The sequence below is a fragment of the Chenopodium album genome, chromosome 9, assembly GCF_948465745.1.
Source record: "Chenopodium album chromosome 9, dcCheAlbu1.1, whole genome shotgun sequence".
Classification (NCBI taxonomy): Eukaryota; Viridiplantae; Streptophyta; class Magnoliopsida; order Caryophyllales; family Amaranthaceae; genus Chenopodium; species Chenopodium album.
In genome coordinates this window covers 19,251,541-19,276,672 of record NC_137842.1, presented here as the reverse complement: position 1 = coordinate 19,276,672, position 25,132 = coordinate 19,251,541, and the positions used below count along the sequence as shown (strand labels likewise).

At 36.8% G+C, this 25,132-nt stretch overlaps 2 protein-coding genes across 2 annotated transcripts; one reads left to right on the top strand and one right to left on the bottom strand.

Moving 5' to 3' along the window:
* The first annotated feature begins 1,325 nt into the window (after positions 1–1,325).
* Positions 1,326–12,404, top strand: LOC145559633 (phenylacetaldehyde synthase-like). The gene is made up of 3 exons (XM_081621028.1): positions 1,326–1,804; positions 2,374–2,754; positions 11,536–12,404. The coding sequence occupies exons 1-3, from the start codon at positions 1,360–1,362 to the stop codon at positions 11,754–11,756; spliced, it is 1,047 nt and encodes a 348-aa protein (XP_081477154.1). The 5' UTR covers positions 1,326–1,359; the 3' UTR covers positions 11,757–12,404.
* A 5,835-nt stretch (positions 12,405–18,239) lies between these two features.
* LOC145558464 (cytochrome b6-f complex iron-sulfur subunit, chloroplastic-like) lies at positions 18,240–21,260 on the bottom strand. Its single transcript, XM_081619714.1, has 5 exons — positions 21,101–21,260; positions 20,698–20,945; positions 19,886–20,003; positions 19,116–19,298; positions 18,240–18,544 (listed from the first exon to the last, which is right to left on the bottom strand). The coding sequence occupies exons 1-5, from the start codon at positions 21,137–21,139 to the stop codon at positions 18,440–18,442; spliced, it is 693 nt and encodes a 230-aa protein (XP_081475840.1). The 5' UTR covers positions 21,140–21,260; the 3' UTR covers positions 18,240–18,439.
* Between the last annotated feature and the right edge of the window lie 3,872 nt (positions 21,261–25,132).

Below are 25,132 nucleotides of genomic sequence, written 5' to 3'. Positions count from 1 at the left end.
AATTATAATAACAATAATTGATTTTTATAATAGCAATTAATATTAAGATAATGACTAATATTTAAAGATAATACTAATTATTAATTTTTAATAATAATAATTAAATAATATTTAATAATAATTATAATTAATATAATAATAATTAATATTTAACTTTAAAAATTTAATGATTATAATAATAATGCGATAATATTAGTAGTAGTAGTAGTAGTAGTAGTAGTAGTAGTAGTAGTAGTAGTAGTAGTAGTAGTAGTAGTAATAATAATAATAATAATAATAATAATAATAATAATAATAATAATAATAATAATAATAATAATAATAATAAATATTTAATAATAATAATAATTAATATTTAATAATAATAATAATAATAGTAGTAGTAGTAGTAATAATAATAATAGTAGTAGTAGTAGTAGTAGTAGTAGTAATAATAATAATAATAATAATAATAATAATAATAATAATAATAATAATAATAATAATAATAATAATAATAATAATAATAATGATGATGATGATGATGATGATAATAATAATAATAATAATAATAATAATAATAATAATAATAATAATAATAATAATAATAATAATAATAATAATAATAAAATAATAATAATAATAATAAAATCTGCTCTGCTCTGCTCTGCTCGGCTCGGCTCGGCTGAAATCTGCTCTGCTCTGCTTTGCTCTGCTGAAATCTGCTCTGCTTTGCTTTGCTCTGCTGAAATCTGCTCTGCTCTGCCCAGAAGCTCAAAAGAACAGGGCCTAAGTAACTCAACAATATAAAATAAGAGGTAAAGTATTACTCCCTCCGTTTTTAAATACTTGCTCCATTTCTATTTTTTGCACTATTCATTTGTCCTACTTTAACTAATGTTTGTGATTTATACATAAGAAAAAATATAGTATTGTGGGTACTTGTTGGAATCATCTCAATGGATAGATTATTAATTTTCAATCGTTAGAATTTATACTTATTAATAATTAAAGATATTAGTGATTAAAGATTAGAATCGACATGCGTGTCCAACATAAATAGAGCAAGTATTAAAAACGGAAGGAGTATAAAATATTTTTTCGTTGAGTAGTTTGGGGCCTTTTTTTTGCTCCACGCTCCGTTTGAGACGACACTATGTGTTATTGTTATTGGCAAGTGAATGGAGTAAGTAATGTATTGGTACGTACACAAAATTGTGTGGCAATCAATGCGATAACGTACACTGTTAAACACAATTTACAAACCTCTATAAATTGAAGAAACAAACTCCATTTTATTCATCAGTAACAACTAACTCATTGCTTCACAATTCATACAATCATACATATTAAAAATAAATCAAGCTCAATTATTACGCCATGAATTTCAACCCACTAAACACTGAAACTTTACAAAATGATGCATCTCAAGCTATAAATTATTTATCCCACTATTATGAAAACGTACACAAATACCCGGTTCGATCCGAAGTTCAACCAGGTTACCTTCAAGAGATCATTCCTCAAACTGCCCCCTCTTCGCCGGAGTTACTCGAGCACATTCTTGAAGATGTTGATACAAAAATTATACCTGGCTTAACTCATTGGCAAAGTCCTAACTTCTTTGCATATTACCCTGCAAATGCAAGCAATGCTGCTTTGCTAGGAGAAATACTTTGTTCGGGACTTAATGTCGTCGGCTTTAATTGGATAGCGTCGCCAGCTGCCACTGAACTTGAAGCCATTATTTTGGATTGGATGGGAAAATTGCTTAACCTTCCTCAACAATTTCTTTTCTCTAGTGGAGGTGGTGGTGTCATGCATGGTACGTACATTATATAGTTGTTGAAGTTTGAATGTTAAACTTTCTTAATTAAATATTAAATATCATTAAGGATCAAGGAGTGGAGAGAATGAGAGATGGTTAGTCCCTCAATCTTCCCCTAGTGTAACAAGAGTTCGATCCTCACCCCCACCAGCCACCAGGGGCACCGACCAATGGGTATACCGGTAAACAATGAGGATGACTCTATTAGGATTTTTTGACGGCATCTTGATTCTTAAATCATGCCAAGGACTAACATTATGAAACGGAGGGAGTATCATAATTTCTTACATAATTTAGCACGCACCAATTAACACTTGCCAAATAAACCGTTATTAATAAAAATAAATTAAAGTTTAAACAACTAATAAGTAATTAATACTCCCTCCGATTTTTTTTATCTTTACATTTGGAATCTTGTAACTCGTATGAGACAGAATGATCAGGTGGATAGTAAAAATGAATCGGAAGGAATACCAAATTACTTGCACAAGTTTTACACGTTTAACGAAATTGTTACAATGATTTTTTTTTTCTTTAATAGAAATTTATGTTGAATATAACCACAGGTAGTACATGTGAAGCAGTAGTGTGCACTCTAGCAGCCGCAAGGGATCGTGCCTTGGACACTCATGGTGAAGAAAAGATAACAAAATTGGTTGTGTATGCTTCAGATCAGGCCCATTTCACGTTCCAAAAATCTGCTAAACTAGTTGGAATTTCCCCTCGGAATTTTCGAGTTCTTCCAACTTATTCCTCTAGAGACTTTGGTTTATCACCCACTAAATTAAGGGAAACAATTGAGGCTGACATATCACAAGGGCTAATACCTTTGTATGTTTGCGCTTCTGTTGGGGCAACAGGATCTGGTGCTGTCGATCCCATCGATGGCCTTGGCCGAATAGCTAAGGAATTTGGTGCTTGGCTTCATGTTGATGCTGCTTTTGCAGGTAATATTTCATCATGCATCTAGTCGCACTCTATATTATCATTTTGGTCATTGTAGATTTAGGGGTGGTACCGTGGTAATTTAGATTGATTATTTTATATTTGAATTACACAAAATATTGTATCACTATGAGATATAATATTACTACAAAGACATCCTATGATCTAATAGTATAAAATACATGCATAATGATACACATAAAATACCAATGTAAGTGTAACCATCAAAAAATACTATTATGAATGTGGAATCACCATTTATTCTCCTATGTAGTGCTGTCAAATTTCAAATCGAAACCGTTTAACTGTCCGAAACGAACCGATCCAAATGAGAACCGAACTGATTAAAAATCGTTTTTTTGAAACCAAAAACCAACCCGAACCGTATGTGAATGAACCCAAAACTGAACCGACCCGAATAACGTTACACCGTATAAGAACCGAACCCGTTAATGAACCGAATCAGTTCTAAATCGAACTGAAATCAAACCGAACCGAAAGAGAACCGAACTGTTTCTAACCCGAAACCGCTTTAATTTCAACCCGAAACCGTTTGAACCGGGATAAAAACCGTTTACACCGAACCGTTAACAACCCACAACCCGTTTGCACCGAACTGTATATAAACCGAACCGCTTGCAAACCGAATCGTTTATGAACCGGATCGCTTATAAACGAATCGGCTACAAAGTGCTTACTATAAAGAGAATATTAAAATCAAGTAAAAAGGTGTTTTAAATGAAATTTAATTATGCACACATGTTTACTACTGATCGAGCATTAAAGAACCGAACTAGTTATAAAGTGAACCGAAAAAGAACCTACTAGTTATAAACTAAACCGAGAAAGAACCGAACCAATTATAAACTAAACCAAAAAAGAACCTAACTAGTTATAAACTGAACCGAAAAAGAACCAAACTGTTTCTAACCCGAAACCGTTCCCAACCCGAAACTGTTTGAACCGGGATAAAAACCGTTTACACTGAACCGTTAACAAACCGCAACCCGTCTGCACCGAACCGTTTACTACCCAAACTGTTTACAACCCGAACCGAATTAAAACCGTTCAAGAATAAACCGAAACCGAATCGAACCGATAACTATTTAAATCGAACTGAAACCGACCTGCGAAACATTTAAACCGATTCCAAACCGATCTTATTTAATACCGAACCGATTTCAAACCGAACCGAATCCGAACTGTCAAACCGTTTTGACAGTGCTACTCCTATGTGTTTCCAAAGTACATGGTAGCTATGCACCAAGATGCACACATTTTTTTTACATTGTGTATCACGAATTCAATTCAATGTTAACTTTTTTGGAAGAATTTAATGTTTACTTTTACAATATAAGTAACATTTAATTAATTTTTGCGTAACTTATTACAAAGTATAATAGTATAACATTTTTATAACTTTTCATGGTCATCATGTTTTGTCTTATTCTATAAATATCTCCATTTCTATGTTCTTAGATATTCAAATTTTAATACTGTAGTATAGTTTTATAAGTACCCTAAATAAGATATGGTAAAAATACGGATAAACAATAACTCTGGTGGCAAAAGTAATAAACATTAGACAACACTTGTAGAAGATGAGAGAGAGTGAGGTAGAGAGAGAAAGTGAGAGAGAAAAACAAAGAGTGATAGTTCCACCAGACCGGTCGCCTGAATACCAACAGAAGGAGGCTACCACCAGACACCCCCTAACATCAAACACCAAATCCCTCCTTCAATCTGTTACCCAGCCTACCCCTATCGCTATCCCAGCCAATGTACTATCCCACTTCTCTGTTCCACCCCCTGTTTCTGTTGATTCAGCAACCCAGTTAGTCCTATCTCTTCAAGGGGTGGACTTGAACCCAATTCTATCTCCTTGGATTCACTCCGTAATCTTCAAAACCATGGGGAAATCCTTCTCTTTCCAATTCCTTTTCCAATCTTTGTCTAAATCTTGGAACCTCAAATCTGATGCAAAATTCTTCACTCTGGGGAAAGGTTTTTATAATCTTCAGCTTCGCTCAAAGGAAGAACAGCTAGCTATAATTGGAGGTGGTCCGTGGTTTGTGGGTAAATCACTTGTCCATGTCCAACCTTGGACTCCGGGATTCAAACCATCTGAAGCAAAGATCCAATCTCTACCATCTTGGATCTCCTTACCTGAATTACCTGTGGAATTCTTTAATTCCTCTGTTCTCGAGAAAATTGGAAACACCATTGCTAAATTCATTAAAATTGATATGTCTCAATTCAACTCCAATCGAATGCAGGAAATCAAGATGTTGATCCTATTAGACTCGGAGATGGAGAAGAAGTACTCAATCTGGATTGGAAACCATTGTCAGAATATTGTGTATCTTGATGAGTTACCAATCTGTACTTACTGCAGCGCAACAGACCATAAAAAGCCCTCATGTCCAAAATTGAATGCCAAATCAAAGGTGGCGGGGCCGATTCCGTCACAACAATCGCCACCCCCTCCCAGCATTCCATCCTTTGACATGGAGGTCGAGGTGCAGGAAGAAGGTGAGTGGATCCCTGTTTTAGGGAAATTAGCAAAAAAGCGCTAAGTTTCCAATTCAGGAAAAATTTCTACTGTTCAAATTTCAAAAAAAGGCCCAAAAGAACAAGAAACCCAGTTGATTGCCCGGCCCAATCCTGACCCCGTACCCACTAACCCGAATCCAAATCCAAACCCAAATCCGAATCCGAATCCAAATCCAAACCCAAATCCTAAACCTAAGGAGCAACAACATAAATCAAGGGACCCTCTTAAAACCCCATCCATTGGATCGTCCATTCCAAACTCCCTAACCGTCAGATCTATTGCATCTCCAACCGTTGATTCCTTTAATCAAACCCCATCCATTGGATTCTCTAAGAAAGAATCTGAACCAGCAAACAAAGTCAATAAGCAAAATTCTCAAAACCCTACCTCGCAATATCAACCTGAGCAATTTAATATTGCAACGGCAGCCACCCCTTCTACTTTCCACAACCCTTTCGCCATTAAAAAATCCCAAAAATCACCACTACAAAACAATGGTATCATCAAACGGGTCCGACCAATTTTCAGAAGGGGATTGTCCCTTCCAATTCGGAAGCGAGTCGGAGTCGGAGGAAGTGTCGATGCCGCCTTGACTGCTTCAGCGTCTTCTCAACTTCAACCGTCCAAATCCGCGCTACACACTACCCTTTCAGCCTCTTCCGCTGCCACTTCCTCTTCCTGTTCTATCGGAGGTGGCCAGGATTACCCCGGATCACATCTTCTGCCTCGAACCACCAATCCCACACTACCCAGAATGGAATGTCAACAACATGGGTTTTCTGCTCAAAACCCCTTCCAAGTGGTTCAAACTCACCAACAACCAAATTCGTCATTTCATCCTGTACCTCCAATTCGTGGATCCGCCCTATCAAGAGATAATGATGGCCCCCAAACCAGAAGGAAGCATGTATCCTGCTCACCTCCCAGATCTCCATGTCCTGAAAGCTCTCTGTCCCGTCTTGGAAGTCTTTATGCGATGGTGGATGCAAATAGCGCAAAAGGAGAACCTCCCATGGGTTTTGCACCCGCAATTGGCCTTCTTAGCAGATCCCACTCCAATCCTCCCTCAATTGAGGAAAATCTTTACATTGAGCTTAGACCCAATCAAACTGACCATGGCAAGCACAACGGACTCGATGATTACAATTCAGATCCAACGGGAGGTTCTGCAACTACATATCAAAGCAACCTGTTTACAGGATGTAAATTCAGGGGACTTTCTGATGGCGGCACTATTCCAGACTTCAAAAAACCATCTGTTCAGCCCAGCTCAGAACAAATTCCTACATCTGGGGCCCCAGTCGAGCCTGAGACTCTGGAAGGAAGTCCTTCAAGACGGACCCCTGCCTGAACCTATGATTATTGTTGCATGGAATGCAAGAGGGATAGCGCGTGGAACCTTCATCCCCCACGCTGAACATATCATTGCTGAGCATAAGCCTGATCTACTCTTCATATCTGAAACAAAAGCTTCCAAAGCCCACACTGAACACATAATCAAACCCCTCCCTTTTGACAAATATTTCCTCGCTGAACCACAAGGAGTGTCTGGTGGTATTCTACTACTCTGGAACTCTTCCTCTGTCGACTTCAAGTCAGCAAGCAGGGACATTCATGCGGTCCATGGTGTGGTAAAGGTATCTGATTTCTCCTTTTTTCTTTCTGCAATTTATGCTAGCACTAAATTCAAATCTCGTTGTGATACTTGGTCTGACTTGATTAGTATTAGTAGTACTATGAGCTTGCCTTGGTTAGTAATTGGTGACTTTAATGAGGTTACTTCTCAAAACGAAAAATTGGGAGGTAGACCTGTAAGAATGAGAAGAATTAACAAATATGTTGAATGCATGTCCACCTGTGGTCTAGTTGATGTTGGTTTCTGTGGTAATAAATTTACTTGGTCTAATAAAAGAAGAATCAGACCTATTTTGCAAAGGCTAGACAGGGCTTGGATCAACACTGAGTGGATCCAAGCTTTTCCCCAAACCTCTGTCCTTCACCTTCCTAGGGAAAGCTCCGATCATAGTCCTATCCTCCTCTCCTCTGATCCCATTCATACCCCTAACCCTGTTCCTAAGCTGTTTAAAATGGAGTCTCTCTGGTATTTTCATCCTGGGTTCAAATTATTTGTGGATAGTGCCTGGTCAAGTCTGCAGGGCAACCTTAGTGACAAGCTCTCTGCTATAACCCTCTCTATCCTCACCTGGACTAAAGACAATGTGCCTAACTTCAGGAAGGTTATAAGACAGACCTTAAAAAGGTTAGAAGGTACCCAGGAAGCCTTAGAAAATGAACCTACCAGCCAATTTCTCCATAATCTTGAGTCTTCCCTTTGTTCTGACCTTTCCAGAGCCTATAAAGAGGAACAAGCCTTTTGGGCCATTAGATCTAGAATCACTTGGTTGAATGAGGGAGATAGAAACACCAGTTTTTTCCACAATTCAGTTCTAATTAAGAGAAGAAGAAATAAGATTCAGAATCTTAGGAACAATGTGGGGGAGGATATCCCTGAGCATCAGCTGTCTGATCATATTTCCTCCTTCTTTTCTTCCCTATTTTCAAGCCAGGGGTGTATTATCCCTGATCTTCAAAGCCCTACTCCTCATATCAGCATTACTATGCCCCCCTCTATTGGTAAAATACACTTGGCCATCTTCTCTATGGGGAAATTCAAGGCCCCTGGGCCAGATGGCTTTCACCCCTTTTTCTTTCAGCAGCATTGGGCCACCAACTGGCCTGATCTGCTGGCTTTTGTCACCAGTGCTTCTCCACCAAGTCCCTCCCTTCAGGAACCAACAACACTTGCATCTCTCTAATTCCCAAAATCCAAAACCCTGAAACCATCAAACAGTTCAGACCCATTAGCCTCTATAATACCTCCTACAAGATTATAACCAAGATCTTGGTGCAAAGAATCAGGCCCCACCTCAACTCCATCATCTCCCCTAATCAAAGCAGCTTCTTACCTGGTAGAGGTTGTGACAGTAATTATCTAGCTGCTTCTGAGATTCTCCATTCCATGAAAAAGAAATCTGGTCAAAAATCTTGGTTCACCATCAAAATTGACTTAGAAAAAGCTTATGATAGACTTGAGTGGGACTTTATTCACTTCTGCCTTACTAGGACTGGTTTTGATGGAGACTCTATTCAGCTGATCATGCATTGCATATCCAATCCTAGCTTCCATGTTAAGGTTAATGGTGTCAATTCCTCTGACTTCCCTGCTTCGAGAGGCATTAGGCAGGGGGATCCTCTATCCCCCTACATCTTCATAATCTGCATGAACTACCTCTCCTTCCTTATTGAGTCAGCTTGCCAGGAGGGAACCTAGATACCTTTTAGATTTAGAAAGCACAATACCCCTGTCTCTCATCTCATGTTTGCTGATGACCTTTTGCTTTTTGGAGAGGCATCTCCTGGCACCCTTGCTAGCATGCAATCTACTCTCTCAAACTTTTGGGATGTGTCTGGCCAGTGCATGAATAATGCTAAGAGTAAGTTGTATTTTTCAAAGAATGCCTCCCCTTTCATCAAAGACCTGTTCACCTCCACTGTCTCCATTTCTGCAAGTGATGACCTTCGCATATACCTAGGTTTTCCCCTAACTGATAAAAGGCCAACTCCTTCCCAGCTTAGTCATATCACCAAGAAATTGAATTCCAAACTCAATGCTTGGAAAGCTAAGAATCTATCAAAAGCTGGTAGAGCAGTGCTAATCAAATCTTCCCTGGCTGCAATCCCTGCCTATACCATGCAGACCATTATGCTTCCTAAGAAAATTGCATCTACCATTGATCAAATTTGTAGTAGGTTCTTCTGGGGTACTACCTCTAAAAAGAGGAAAACCCCTATGTTGGCTTGGTCAAAAATCTGTTGTCCTAAGGATTCGGGGGGTTTGGGATTTAGGTTGACTCACATCCAGAATACTGTCCTCATGGCTAAATTGGGTTGGAAAATTCAGAATTCAAACAACTTGGCTGCAACTTTAATCAAAGAAAAATACTGCCATAGGCCTTATCCAACCAAGTTTAGTAATGGCTCTCACATTTGGCAAGACATAGGGAAAGGGTGGGACCTGCTAACCTCTTTTTCTCAGTGGGCTATAGGTAAAGGCAATATTTGTTCCCTTTGGAATGACAATTGGACAGGGCTTGGGAATCTCAGGAGTTTAGTTCAAGGCCCCCTAAATGACCATGATGACTCTCTCACTGTTGATCATATCTTATCTAAGGGTCAGTTCAATCCTTCCCCTCTGGAACCCTTTCTCCCCCCCCCCCAAGTCATTTCTTATATCCACAGTATGATCCCCCCCTGTTTTGGTGAGGATCAGATCTTCTCTGCCTTAGGTAAGGGTGACTTTTTTTATGCAAAAATTGCTTACCTTCATCTTTGGCTTCAGCAAAATAATCACCCCCATCCTGATAAGGATTATCTGTCTAAGGTATGGCAATTGGCCATTCCCCCTCCTGTCAAATTCTTCCTCTGGTTAGGCTTATGGAATAGGTTACCCACTACAGACCACCTCCATACTAGGCACATTATAACCTCTAGATCTTGCAGCTTTTGCCTTGGTACCCCTGAAACTCTTAGCCATGTACTTAGAGACTGCAATAGAGCTCAGAAAATGTGGAATGTTATCTCCCCCCCCTACTACAGACCAACACTCCAATGGATATGATTGGATCTGTGCAAATTTGGACATTACCACTCCCCATGACCTATTTCAGCTTCCTTGGAACCAAACCTTTGCTTTAATTGCTTGGAGACTTTGGCTTAGAAGGAATGAATGGGTTTTCAATAAAAAAATCAACCCCTGTCTCTAATCATATCCATGCTGCCAAGTCTTGGGCCCTTGAGATAGCCTGGCTAGGTCCCAACTCTTCAAACCAGACCCCTGTTGTTACTACCAATCCCCTCTATCAGGTTATGGTGGATTCTAGCCTTTGTATAATAGTTGATGCTTCTTTTAAAAGGCAGGGAAATGCTGCAAGCTTTGCTTGCATTTGTAGAGACCAGCAACAGAACTGGGTTAAAGGTATTGCAGCTAATACATGGGCCTCAACTGCCCTTATGGCTGAAACTATGGCTATTCATGCTGCTGTCCAATGGATTCTGATAGAAGGCTGGGAAGATGTAACCATCATCTCTGACTCTCAGGCAGCAGTCAATGGAATTACAAAACCTAACATTGCTTTTGATGAATTGGGGAACCATTACTCATTCTGTAGGGACCAAATAAGCAGGATATCAAGGGGAAAGCTGTTCAAGGGCCCCAGGGGTCAAGTCAGGGAAGCAGATGTGGTGGCCAAGCAAGCTATGCTCAATCTAACAACCTCAAATAGGCTGGAATGGAACTTCAGCACTCTGCTCAGGATCTGTGTACTTATTAACCCTCCTGGTGTTGGAGTGGAATTATGTAATAGCAGTAGTGTATCTTTTGGCAGTAAACTTCTATATGATCATAACTTAGAACAATATTTGGGTGCTAGTACACCACTTTTGATTCCACCTTGATAATGGTGGTGATAACTGTATGGTGGCCTATAGTAAGGCCTAAAGTTTGTAAACTTGTTACTATGTTAACCCTTTAATGCAGTTCTATTTCTACCAAAAAAAAAAAAAACTCTGGTGGCCATAAATTGGGTGGATGTGAAGCAATATACGTACAATTTAGCAAATGCATACATTCATTACAGTCTTGAGAAAAGATTTTCCCAACTTCTAGTGTACTTTTCTTATCAAATAAAGAAACAAGTCATAAATTTCGGCTGAACACTTAGTGACAAACACAGACTTGCATCCACTTTGTATACACATATAAATTACTCAATTATACATCGTAAATTTGGTTTAGACATGTATAATCATATTATCGTAAATTGGGTTGCGTTTAGACATGTATAATCATATTATCGTAAATTTGGATTAGACATGTAACATGTATAAATCATATTATCGCGCGTATTTTGACTTTAGACATACATATAAACCAATCCTGGGAGGATCATGGAGTGGATGTCCCTCCATCTCTCCCAAGAGTGACTTGGGTTCGATTCTCAATCCACCCCTCGATCTTGTCCAACCCTGACAGTATAATCATACTATCATAATTTAGGTTTAGACATATATAATAATATTATCATATTTTTGATTTAGACATGTATATAATCATCATATTATCATAATTTAGGTTAGACATGTATAACATATTTTCTGAATAAATTTACAGGAAGTGCTTGCATATGCCCAGAATATAGACACTATTTGAATGGAGTGGAATTTGCTGATTCAATTAGCATGAACCCACACAAATGGCTCTTAACCAATATGGATTGCACTTGTTTATGGCTTAGGAACCCCAAGTTACTCGTCGATTCTCTTTTTACTAACTCTGAAATCCTCAGAAATAAGGCTTCTGATCTCAATGAAGTAATATACTACAAGGACTAGCAGATTTCTCTAAGTCGTCGTTTTCGAGCCCTTAAACTTTGGATAGTCATTCGTCGTTATGGTTCAGATAATTTGATGGCTCATATACGTAGTGATATAGAGTTAGCTAAGCATTTGGAATCCTTGATTCAGAAAGATAAGCAGTTTGAGTTGATCGTGCCTAGGAAATTTTCATTGGTTTGCTTTAGACTTAAGAAAGTTAGTAATGATGGGAATTTGAATGTGATAAACCAGACATTGTTAGAAGTTGTGAATTCGAGTGGCCAAGCTTACATGACTCATGCAGTTATAGGGGGGAAATTTGCTATACGTTGCGCAATTGGAGGTTCAATGACTCAGAAGTGTCACATTGATAGCCTTTGGAAGTTGATTCAAGAGAAGGCTAGAACTATAATTTTCAAAAATGGATGGAAGACTATTTAGAGGATAAAAAAAATGCATCAAAATTAGAGGAAAAGTAGGTTTATTCATTCCTTAATGTTTGAGAATGAAATTCTTCTTGTAAAAGTTGTAATTAGATGGTTTGTGAGACTGTACTTTCATTTTTTTTTAAGAATAATTTGTGTAGAAGGGACATATGTATTCACTTATTTGTCTTAAAAACCTATATATTTAAAGTGGTCTAAATAAACCTTATAAGTTTGTTTTGTTTTTTGGGGGATCCTTGACATCGGAATTCGGCCATTGACTTTTTTTTCCGACGTTGACCTCGCACGTGACTGTCACATTACTAAAAAAAATGTCCCTCCCTTTTTTTTTCCACGTTTCTCCCCAATTCCTCCTTCTCTCTCCTCTAATCCCCAATTTCATTCTCTCTCCTTTAATCCCCAATTTCTCTCCAGAGCTCTCCTCAAGACCGTGGCTTCCAAACCCATTCCTTTCTCTCTTCAATATTTTTGACCAAATTCAGTCCATCTTATTTCAATTAACCTACTTTCCGCACCCGGTAAGATCAATGTTTGCGATTTTTGTCTTCAATTTCTTTGTAATTGAAATAGTTTGCAAATTAGGTTTATAATGGAATTGGTTATGAAATTATGTAGTTTTTTGTTAAAGCGTAATTTACAACATGTTTTTCCTCTATAAGGAAGATATCAAAGTGCAACTGTGGGCTTTCTCTTGCACAAAGAACATCATGGACTCGTGAAAATCCACACAAGAGGTTTAAATCTTGCAATTTTAGGGCATGCAAAAACTTTTTCCTAAAACTTTAGCAGAGGAGAGAGAAAGAAATAGGGGATTAGAGGAGAGAAAACAGAGGAATTGGACGAAAACATGGAAAGGGGGGGGGGGTGGGACAACGGTTTGCTCGCATGTGGGTAGGGATGTCAATGGGGTGGGGCGGGGCGGATGTTGGCATTCCCATCCTCATCCCCACCTAACATTTTCATCCCAATCCCCATCCCCGCGGCGGGTCTAAAATTCATCCCCATCCCCGCCCCGGTGGATATAATTCCAAAACCATCCCGCCCCACCCTTCACTTGGATATCCACCCCCACCTAATCCCCGTCAAAGACCCGCCTAATCTCCACCAAGACCCACCTAACCTCCACCTTTCAAATACACAATCCTACATAATTAATAGAAAAAATTAGAAATAATAATCCCAACTTTCATCAATTTTGGTAGAATAATCCCAACTTTAGATTATACTGGAATAATCCGAACTTTAGGGGGTGTTCTTTTTCTTCAATCCCAAACCGGTCAACAAAAGTCAATGACCTACTATATCAGGTCATTTGACATTTGGCAAGCTCTGATTGGTCCAAAAATTTTAAAAAAATAATAATTAAAAAAACAAAAAAAAATTAAAAAATTAAAAAACCAAAAAATCAGAAAAACCCAGCTGTAGGCGTCGTTCGAAGTGAGCCTACATTAAAGCATGTGTGAATATACTTGGCAATCATATGAAGTGGGAATTGACATTACGATTAGGGAAAAAGCAAAGTAGAAAGTCGCCAATAAGTTTTTAAGGAACTTGTAAACCGTTCACGGATCATAAAAGGCAACCACGATTAAGGGACAACGATAGGCAACAACGGTTGACCCGTGAAGGTTACACCCCATTCATAATCCATGAGATTACTAACTCCATATGGTTCGGAACCACGAAAGGAGGATCGAGGATGATGGTACAAAGTGAGTCATGGAGTCACATTTGCCCGTATTGGCCTCTACTCGATTCTTATAGTGAAAAGTGATTCCTGCGATCTCAAAGGCATACTAACAAAGATTCAATTTGCTCCAAACTATTATTAAGCTAAATTGCTGGTTGAATATTAATGCAACACATAATTCTAAAATATCGTGATCACTTCAATTAACAACAAGATTAAAAAGGAACCTAAACCGGTTGTCCAATTATCTTATTAAGCGTGATTTTCAATTACATATTTCCTTTAAACACGCAATATGGTGATCATAATAACAATGGAATAAACATTAATATTGGAAGCAATTTAACAATAATAACGTTAGTAAAATCAAATATAAAATAACCCTAATCATGATACTAGAAATAAGAAAATAAAATAAGAGTAATTAAATTAATTAATTACTCACATTCTGCGCGTTCCTTTAAATTGCTACATCATAAATGAATTGTTAGTAACTTCAATAAAAATTTAAATCAAATAAAAATTAAATTAAATAAATATAGATTTGATTTGGTCCAAACCCTCGGTTAATTATTCCTTTCACGCCTTGGTTTAAGTATAGAACTTTGGGTATTGTATATAAACTCCTTGGAGTGCTTAAGGGAAGAATAATGGAAGAATAGGGAGGCTAGTGTTTAGGCTAAAGAGGAAGAAAGAATGATTTGATGATCAATCTTCTTGATGTTTGAAAAAAGGGGAGATATGACCTCTATTTATAGAGAAAAAATAAGGGTCGAAAAATTAAGATAAGACCCGAATTAAATCGGAATAAAACTCGATAGACAACAGTTTTTGCGGTTTTTGTTTTTAATATATCTTTTGATCCAAAAATCGGAATAAGATGAACAAGATATCGTTGGAAAGCTCTTGAAGTCTACTTTCTAACCCAATTGGAATAAGATTAAAATATTTTGTAGAACAAAAGATATAGCCGAAATAGTGAGACGGTTTCAGTTTTGGATAGAGTTTTACATTTAATTCATATCTTTTCCGTTATAGCTCGGAATTGATATTATAATATATCATTGGAAAGATAATTTCAAGGGCTGTACAACCATATAAAATTTGGATAAAAAATATGATTCACGAAAATAATATCTGTTTATCTTTGAACGTCTTTCAATTCGGATATAAATAGGATTTTAAAAAAAAGGAGTTTTATTCAATTTCAAACAATTTAATCTTATCTTTTCAAAAAGAATAATTAAGATCTTTTAGAAACTTATAGAAGCTTCCAATTAATCTAATTGGTTTAGGAATGGGATTAAATAATTTGGACCCTCCACATGATCATTGGGTTGTAGGTAAGGTGGGCTTAGGTTCGGTTTGGGCTCGACTTAATATTTTGGCCATAATTTATTCGTTATAACTCGGATTTGGGCTTATAATATATCGTTGGAAAGCTATTTTAAAGCTCAATCCAACTATTCAATCATTGAACCCAGATAATGGACCAAAATAAACTAGATTAAACGTTTTTATAAAAAGGACACGAAATGAATGATTTTAAAGAACACGAAATGGATTATGTTGGGTTTAATGACACGAAAAGAGGAAAATAAGTTATGGTTTGGGGAAATGGGCTAGAAGTTGGGTTGGTTTATGAAATGGAAATATGGATTTAAGCACTCCAAGATTAAATACTCAACCCAACCAATAATGACGGTGAAAGGTTGTTCATCATCGGGTTTGGTTTTGGGGAGACATTTTTAGGTGTCTACACCAGCCAACCCCCCTCCCCCACCGTCCCCTTCCTCTTCCCCCACCACCATAGCCAGACCGCCACCTCTCCCCTCTCCGGACTGCCGCCTATCCCCCACCCCTTGCGTCGCCGTTTCCCCCCTTCCCGAAACCCCTTCCTATTCCCCCCACGCAATCATCGAAACCCCAATTTTGCAGCCAACGAAACCCCAAAATGCAGCCGCCGAACCCCCTGTATCGCAGCCACTGATACCCTAAATCGCAAATTCAAGGCTGTTTCGCAAATTTAGGGGTGATTTTTAGGTGATTTCGGGATTAAGGGAGTGGTTTCAAGTGAGTTTCGTGACAGGTGCCGACCGGCGTTCGTGGCTGGGAAATTGAGAGGAGAGAGAAAATGAGAAGGGGTTGACGTTTGGCCGGATTTTGTGAGTGGTGGCCAGATTTCGTGGCTGGTGGATGAATTTCGTTGATGGTGGTTGGGTTTCTTGGCTGCCGAATTTCTTCTTGGCTGGCCGGATTTCATGGCTGGTGACCGGCATCCATGGTTGGTGGTCGAATTCAAGGATCTTCAGATTTTTTTTTTTGTTTTTTTATTAAATTTTTTTAACCATTAATTTGTGACACGTGTCACTTTAACAAAAAATAATAATAAAATTAACCCATTCAACCGGTAACCGGTATTTGGGATTGAAGAAAAAGAACACCCCCTAAAGTCCGGATTATTCGAGTATACTTTAAAGTTGGGATTATTCTACCATATGAAAGCTGGGCTTATTATTTCTAATTTTTCCTAATTAATATAGATAACATTAAAAAAATATATTTTAAATATTACACATTTTTTTGTTTATAATATAAGTGTATTACAAAGTATTTAATTAATATTTTATGTTACATAAATATTTTATAAAATAGTACTCCCTCTATTTCATAATGTTAGTCCCATATGGAATTAATCACATAAAATAAGAAAATAAATATATTTGGAATCTAACATTAAAGTACAACATAATTCATAATTAGTTTACCTTATTTAACTTTTTTGATTTTTTATTAGGAAAACACAAGTCATAATTGCATAATTTAAGGTAAATATTTCCTTACTTAAAGTCATGTCATCAATAAACAATCAATTAATTCCAAAAAAATCAAATAATAAATGAAATATATTCAATATGGGTAGATTTTTTTGAAACGCCCAAAATAGTATACGAGACTAACATTATGAAACGGAGAGAGTATAAAAATATAAAATTTGTTTTAAAAGATATATAAATGTGGGTATAAGGTGAGGATGGGGCGGGTACAAAGTGGAGCAGATGGGGCGGGGCGGGGATGGGAGGGTACAACCTAAAATCCACCCCCGCTCCATCACCCATGGCGGGTATGGTTTTCATCCCCATCCCCGCCCCACCACCCGTCAAACCAAGACCCATCCCCGCCCCACTGGGGCGGGTCTCCTACTTGACCCGCCCCACTGACATCCCGGTGTTGACCGTGTTGTAGAGCTAAAACCAAAAAGTAGTTTCTTAATGTTTTTCTCGCATTTTTGATAAAGTCTTCCCATTAAATAACTTTTATAAGGTTTTCAGTGAGTACATTTAAAATATTTATGAAGGAGGATTTGCATCAGTATATTAATAGAAAGATCATTATGAAACAGAAGGAGTGTCATATAAGAAAATATAATACTAGTAACTCATTATCTAACTACATGACCTAGGGCACTTGTTTGCAAGATCCTAATAATTCCCCAGTGCACTTCCTCTCCTAAATTTGTATTTTTTTATTTTTTTTTGAAATAAAATTGATTCATAAATAAGTCATACGACATCTACAAAGAGATTTAGATCTAATAAATACATAATAATTGAATCAAATAAAAACATTCTGTAAGCAAAGCTACGATTGTTGTTGCAAATCGTACATTCTTCATACCCTCTTTCATATCGCTATGATTTACAGCCTTCTTCGGCGAGGGGGTTTATCGATCTGTTGTAGCCGTGCAGAAAATTTTCGTCTGATTCGTTCGATTGTTGTCGAAATATTAATCTCTTTTTCAATCTCGCACAAAATTTTACCCATGAACAACTCTATAGCAATCCATGAAATAAAAAAGCAAATCCTCCCTCAAAAGAGAGAAAAAAAACCCGGTCTTTCGAAGGAGCCAAATCCTCCTAAAGAGGAAGAAAAACCCTGTCTTTCGAGGGAGAAATATTCCTCTTAAAAGAGGAATAACTATTATAAACCTAAAGCAAGAGAAAAGGCACAAAAGAAACAACGATTGAGGCTTTCCACCGGTAAATCCGATGTAACCCCCTTCAAAATTCAACAATGGAGGCTAGGGTTTTAGAGAGAGAACAGAGGAAAGAGTCCTAAATTTGTATTTATGTGAACGAGAACTGGGGTTTTTATTTGGGGATGAATAAATATAATTGTATAACTCTCAGCTACTACTATTATTCAATGTTGTATTAGCAGAGGTAATTCCTCTCTGTTTTTTTTTTTTTTTTTTGAATGGGAGGTAGTTCCTCAATCGGCATCCCAGATATGTAATCCATACCCTAAAAATGAGATAATTTTAGCACAGCTGTAGTAAACAAAGGCTTTGCTTCAAACGATAAATATGTAAGATATAGGCAATTTATATCAGTAGCAGGGAAATGTATCTGCCAGGGAAAAACTTGAATATTGCTGTCCTTAGATATTCAACATCACACAGTTTACAATACTATCTACTGTACTCAATGTATCTTTGTTGATGCAGAATTATGTAGTCCACTTCACAATGAATTCAAAACGACGACTGACAATGTGATCTAGTCTTATGCTGACCACCATGGTTCATCACCAGTTCTGAAATCTGTTTCAGTCCATGGAACGAACACCACCTTTCCATCATCAACATCACAATGTGCCAATGCCAACGACTGTCACACAATTACAGAACAAAACAGATTAGGAAATTTAAGATTTATCTACAACTGCCGTCAAAATTCACTATACTGAATTATACCCATCCTTCCCAAAGTAAAAGGCTTATTTGATTGTAGTCGTTTATAAGTTGTTACGTTAATATACCATAGCTATCACTCATTAGCAAATGTTTTGCAACTTCCAGGAGTCCTACCTCACCAATGTCCGTCGTTTTTGGAATTCTTTTGGATATCATTTATGATGGGAGGGAACTTACAAAGTCTACCTTCTTTCTAAGGTGTCACGGATGTTATTAATGGAATCAACTTGACTTAACATATTTAACAAAATGACCTCCAGATTTGTTAAGGAAATGAACAAACTCCTTTCATCCTTTCCTACAAACAGTTACTTCCAAAGCACAGTAAATGACAGAATGAGCACTAGATGATGTTTATTTAGCTCGTTCTCTTTAATATACAGATGGGAGATGATAAGCTCTTTACTTCATCATAAACCCAAGGTCACTAACTACTCCAGTTAGCTAGCTAATGAAAGAGATGTGCAACAATATTTAGGGCTTACCAAAGGGGCAGGTCCTCGGACAACTCTGCCTTGGTTATTGTATTGGGATCCATGGCATGGACAGATGAATTTGTTCTCCGCAGCATTCCATGGAACCACACACCCAAGATGTGTGCAAACAGCATTGATTCCGTATGTTGCAAGAGTTTTGTCGTTCTCCACAACCAAGTATGTTGGATCTCCCTGATGCAGCATCAGTAAATTGTAACATTAAACTCAACTCCACCAGCAGCTGACTGATACTCACTAAAGTTTTGTTTTCTTCACTTTAACACTTACAAATTGTTACTTATTAATGATCAATCAAGATAATTCAAAACAGACCAGACTAGGAAAATTCAAGAGCTGATTAAACCAGATAATAAAAACATCTTAAGTAAGGTGAAGTGAACATAGCGTCAGTATCATACTAGGTACATGAACATCATGCTGAATAACCAGTAATATAGTTGCTATAAAGTCTATGTACAACCCAAAACTGTTTATCAAGAATCACATCCTCAATAACAAACTAAACCAAGAGAAAGCCAATAAATATAATATAATCTGCAATGACAGCAGGAACGGACACCAGTTCTGTTCTGGTCCATTATGCATAGCAGTATAGCACATAAGCACCGATTATAATATACTTGTACGGTCCAAATAACTAGACTGCTTTGTAGAAAATTGTTTGCCTATGCTCACTTTTTACGTACTTATCCATACTGAGCTAGCGTGCAATAGAGAGACCAAGAGAAAAGGCTGATTATGAAGGATGGCAGAGATACCTTCAATCCTTGGGTAAGGGTCCGGTCCCCTGGTGCGTGTGTCTTGAGCCACTCAGCAGCAACGACATCATTGCCAAGAGCATCCTTAGCGATGGTACCACCAGCACCACCTCCTCCACTGTTGTTCACAGATTAAATTTAGAGAATAAAACTCGAATAGCATCAGTATGTTCAATGACTACAATGTACAAAGACATCATGAAGGTGCAGATATTAAACCAGAATGCAATAACAGTTTAATATTTTCCCAAAGAAAAGTATCAAATGAAACAAATGAATTTTTACTAAACTTTATTCATCTAGATGCCCTTATTACAAGAAAATAGATACAAATTGAGGAAAAAAGACCATAAACAGGACACGTTTGCTGAATATATCTGCCTCACCTAACAAATCCACACCTAGGAAATTCAAGTTCATCTTGAAGACAAATGAAGTATGTGATATACTTGTTACAACATCTCATATCATATCAATAAATTTTGATTGCTTAGTAAATTTAAACCAAAATTCGATGACAAATTCAATTTTAATCAATTTGATTTACAATCGAGGAATTATAATATCAAATGGCTTATGTTCATTTCAGAGTAACTAACAAAGTCAATAGTAATGAACTAGACTCATTCTGAAGGGTGGTCTTACTCAATGTTAGTAACACTTACTAATTTACAAATAAAAAAAAGGTCAATGATAGTAATATATAACTCTAATAAGTATAAGAAGCTTATTTAAACTGAAATAATAAGCATTAATAACACTGATTGATACATGATTTTGTCGATATTTTAAATTGAGACGAAGTAGCTTACCCAGGTGGGACAAAGAAACCTGCATAAGGAACCAACATGAAACCAGTAGGAAGAGAAATGGCACCCAACAACAACAAATTCATTAATTCTCTTTTTTTCATGTCAGGCACATCATCTGCTGGAATGCTAGTAGCTTGGCATGTTAGCTTCATCCCTCCTACTCTTTCCTTTCCAATCAAAACATTAACTCTACCCGCTTTCGCCAAAGTCAATGATGGCGCGAACATTCCACTCTTGCTCGAACATAGCTAAACATCCAACGCACAAAAAAGAGGGTCAGTAAAAAAAAGTCGCAATAATGCAGACGGGATTTAATCACATGTTTTTAGTATCACCCTTCGAGACTTTAACAAGTAATGAACATAACATTGTGTCGTGTCCTGTCATATCGAAGAGTACATACCTGAGATGGGGTGGCAGATGAGAGGGTGGAGGATGCCATAGGAGCCTATTGTTGTGAAAGATGCAATTTGTTGAAGATTAAGATGATGGGGCTTGAAAAAGGGTGTTGATAAATCGAAGGCATTGAGCGTCTAATAGTAAGTTGATAAATATGTGGTGGGTTAAGCCACGAACGATTTTGTGGATAAGGTAAGTCGATGGGTTGGAGTGGGATAATGTGTTTTATACTATAAGGAGCCACACGTTCCTTCTTATACTCTTTTTTGAATTTTTTTTTTTTTTTTTTTTTTTTGAACATTTTTGTAATGATGTAATTCAAATAGCGAAAATTGAAGTTCATAAACACAAAATGCAAATTAAGTATCAAATTTGTAACTCAATCAATAACATATTGTTTAAATAAATAGTGTGAATGACATGTGTCATTTCTTAGTGATGTTTTTTCCTTTACTTTAAAAACAAAATCTATTACAACCCCTAAACATATGATATTGTGATGAACATATGGAAAACAAAATAGTTTCGCTTAATAACTCAGTTGAACCCGTGCGATGCACAGTTTATATAAAACCTAATTTTAATTTGTATATTTGAAAAATAAATCGCTATTATACATTAATATAAATAAGAATTACGTATATATTGTAATTTTAAAATTTTTAATTTTCATCAAAATTATGATATAGTATGATATAGTATATGTTCAACATTGTCTAATTCATAATTCAATGTAAGAGGTCATTTATTAGTGTACTGTTTACAATTGTTTCAATTTTCTATGATAAATTGATAGGTTTTAGTTGTAATGTAAAAGATTCCAATATTTAAATTTCAAAAATATTAAATGTAATAGCTCTACACAAAAAAAAAAAAAAAAAAAAAAAAAAAAAAAAAAAAACAAAACAAAACAAAAAACAAAAAACAAAAGAAAGATGACATCATTATTGCATTTGTGTTTCAAATTTGTGCTGAAAAATTTCAAATTTGGGCATGGAGATGACCTCGATCAAAGCAAAGCTTGAGAGTGCTTCATCACAAGCACCAATTCTTATATTTCTATAGTTTGTGTTTTCCTTAGTTAATTTTCTATTTTCATGCATTTCTTAGTTTATTTTACCTTTTCTCCTTTATTTATTTGCTTTTCTTTGATTTTCAGGAGATTGGTGATGTTCAAGGAGCTCAATGGCTTTTTCTCGGGATTTGTAAGGCTCAAGATGCATGCCGATCTCTCCTTTTGAAGCTCTAATGTTAAGGGGTGCAAAGTCCAAGTATTCTAGGCCGTGCTCTCAAGCTGCGTGGGCATAAAAAATGGTGTTGAACCCACCGTGGAGGCCTTCGAAAACTTCTACCCCCAAGATTCATCAAGTGGAGTGCACGGAAGCATCGACGGTCGCACAAGAGGAGCTCCCCTGCCCCTAGGTGCGGGCGTGCACGAAGGTGGCACGGGCGTGCAGAGTAGGGGCCACGACCGCACAGGTGAGTGGTGCGGCCGCACATCTCATCTATCTTCGTTTCGTACCCATTTCTTCGCATGATGAGGAGAGGGCGCGCCTATTGGGGTTCGTTTTGGATGTCTAACTAACTTCTCCTTTGTTAGTTTTACTATATAACATGAAGATTTTTATTTAGATTGGAGTTTAGAGAGAGAAGCTCAAGAATTTGGGAAACTTTGTTCTTAGATTTTAGAGAGAGAAACTTGGTAATTGATGATTGCTACATTTTGATCTTCATTCCTTTTTATATTGATAAAAGTTTTGTAAGAATTGCTTTCTCTTTAATGCAATTTTAGTGTTTGATTTTTGATATATTGTTGAATTTCCATAGTTTGTTTGATTTCATTGTTGATATTTTGATTACAATGTTGATGATGAAATTGATGATTAGTTTAGTTATGCCTTTCAACTTTATAATGTGTAGTGAGTAGTTCCTTTGCTAGGGATGTGGTGAAACATGTATGAATGATAAGCTATAGCTAATTTGGGGGTTTTGATTGATTTGATAATGTGATAAAATTGATTGATGGAATTCGTGCATGTGTTTGATTTGATGAGGAGTATCTAACCTTGATTATCAAGCTAGATTGCATATTAGTTTTCATTGATACAACACATTGATTAGGAAGCTATTATTATCGATTGATCTTGTTTTGCGATTTTTCTTTGATTATCATTCGTAGAGATCACTAGCTTGACATTAAGAAATAGCTCTTCAAGTGATTTTTATTGAAAATATCATTTTCCCTTGCATTGTTTGATTGATCAACTTCCCGTTAAATTAGCACATTTTTCATGAATGCATGTGGATCCTAAATCCCTAGTACCTTGATATTGATTTCTAGTTTTAGCTTTGATTGTATTGATTTGATTGTTTTGACCAAACCATTTGCTTAAGATTTCAGAATAGCTTAACTAGAGACCATAGCTTATACCTTATTCCCTTGGGTTCGACCCGGACTTACCCCTATACCTAGGGTTGGGTTTGGTTATAAATTTTGTTTGATTGGGGGGATTCTTAGAACTCAACGACAAGGTTTTCCTACCATCAAAATGGCGTCGTTGTCGGGGAATGGCATGGTTATTTTCCATTGTTGATTGAGTCTATTCCATTTTATTTGAAAATACAAAACGATTTTATTTCTTGTAGGCTACACTTGTAGCCCTGTTTTTAATATTTTCCTTTGAGATTTGTATGCATAGGGCACGAGATCAAAATTTAGTGTCATTTGATGCAAAAATTGAGAGGACCATAACAAAGATACGGGTTGCTAATCGTTCCTTCAGTTCTATCTTCAAGAGAGGAAGATCAACAAGAAGAAGAATAAGAATGAGAAAGCCTGGGTGTTAATCCGAGAGTAGCATTAAAAGAGTTAGGAGCTCCGGGAGCCTACAAGTTTGAAAACGTAATTGCTCCTCCCACGACACCGGCAAATGACTCTGAGATTATACTGGCGATGATTACATTGATAGTGAGGCGTCAATCTAGTGGAGGCAATCATGAGAGTCCCCTCAATCATTTAAAGGAGTTTGAGAAATATTGCAATATTATCATGGTGCAATATTATAAAGGTGAATGGGGATACTCAAGAGTTCATTCGACTTAAACTTTTCACTTTTTCTCTTATTGGACGTTGTAGGGAATATTTCAAGCGTTATCCCTAGCTTGAACCCCACTGTGATCATACACTAAAGTATGGTGGCGTCCAAAGGGAAAGAAGATAGAGCAAAAGAGTCGCCAACAAGTTTTTTTCGTAGGAACTTGTAAACCGTTCACGAGGTGAAGGTTACACCCCTTAACGATCCAAGAGATTGTCAACTCCAATAGGTCTTGAACCATGACTGGTAGTTCGGGGATGAAGGTACAAATCCAATCTAAAAGAGATTGAACCTGCCCTAATAATAGGCCTCTACTTTATTCTGATCGTATTCATGTGCGCTTTCTGACTAACATATAATCAATAGGTTTAACCCTAAACCTGTTTATCTATGTTGGTTGAATTTAAATGCACAAATAAAACTATTATTGGCGATCACTTGAATTATAATCATATTAACCCTAAACAAGATTATTAATTATCTTATTAAGCGTGATTACAAGTACCAATTTCCTTTAAACATGCATAAAAGGCATGATCAAGCAATAACAATAAATAAGCATCAAGCAACATAATAATAAACAATAATAAATAATAATAAAAATAATAATCATAATAATAATCATAATCATGTTCATGTTAGAGCATAACAGCAAGATCCTAGGCATGATACTAACAAGATTAATAACAAATCCTAACATGTCACTAAACATTAAAGATCAAAGCTTTAACCCTAACATGATACTAACATGAATATTAGGAAAGAAAATAGGAAGCTTTTGACAAGGGGAAAACTAGGTTGTTATCTAATCTTCCCTCGGTCAAACTAAATTTATAAACACTTAACAAACCTAAATACGAGTATAGAGGCAAGTCAAGGGTCGAACCCAAAGGAACGGTAATGTTCAAGCACTTTCAATTATGCGCCTAAGCTAGGTCGAA

What these genes read in the sequence shown, in the direction of transcription:
- LOC145559633 (XM_081621028.1), top strand. Translation starts at nt 1,360, where the DNA reads ATGAATTTCAACCCACTAAACACTGAAACTTTACAAAATGATGCATCT. An exon ending in AGGTGGTGGTGTCATGCATG is followed by an intron (nt 1,805 to 2,373) that starts GTACGTACATTA and finishes ATATAACCACAG; the next exon opens with GTAGTACATGTGAAGCAGTA. An exon ending in TGTTGATGCTGCTTTTGCAG is followed by an intron (nt 2,755 to 11,535) that starts GTAATATTTCAT and finishes ATAAATTTACAG; the next exon opens with GAAGTGCTTGCATATGCCCA.
- LOC145558464 (XM_081619714.1), bottom strand. Translation starts at nt 21,139, where the DNA reads ATGGCATCCTCCACCCTCTCATCTGCCACCCCATCTCAG. An exon ending in GGTTTCTTTGTCCCACCTGG is followed by an intron (nt 20,004 to 20,697) that starts GTAAGCTACTTC and finishes TGTGAACAACAG; the next exon opens with TGGAGGAGGTGGTGCTGGTG. An exon ending in CCCTTACCCAAGGATTGAAG is followed by an intron (nt 19,299 to 19,885) that starts GTATCTCTGCCA and finishes ATGCTGCATCAG; the next exon opens with GGAGATCCAACATACTTGGT.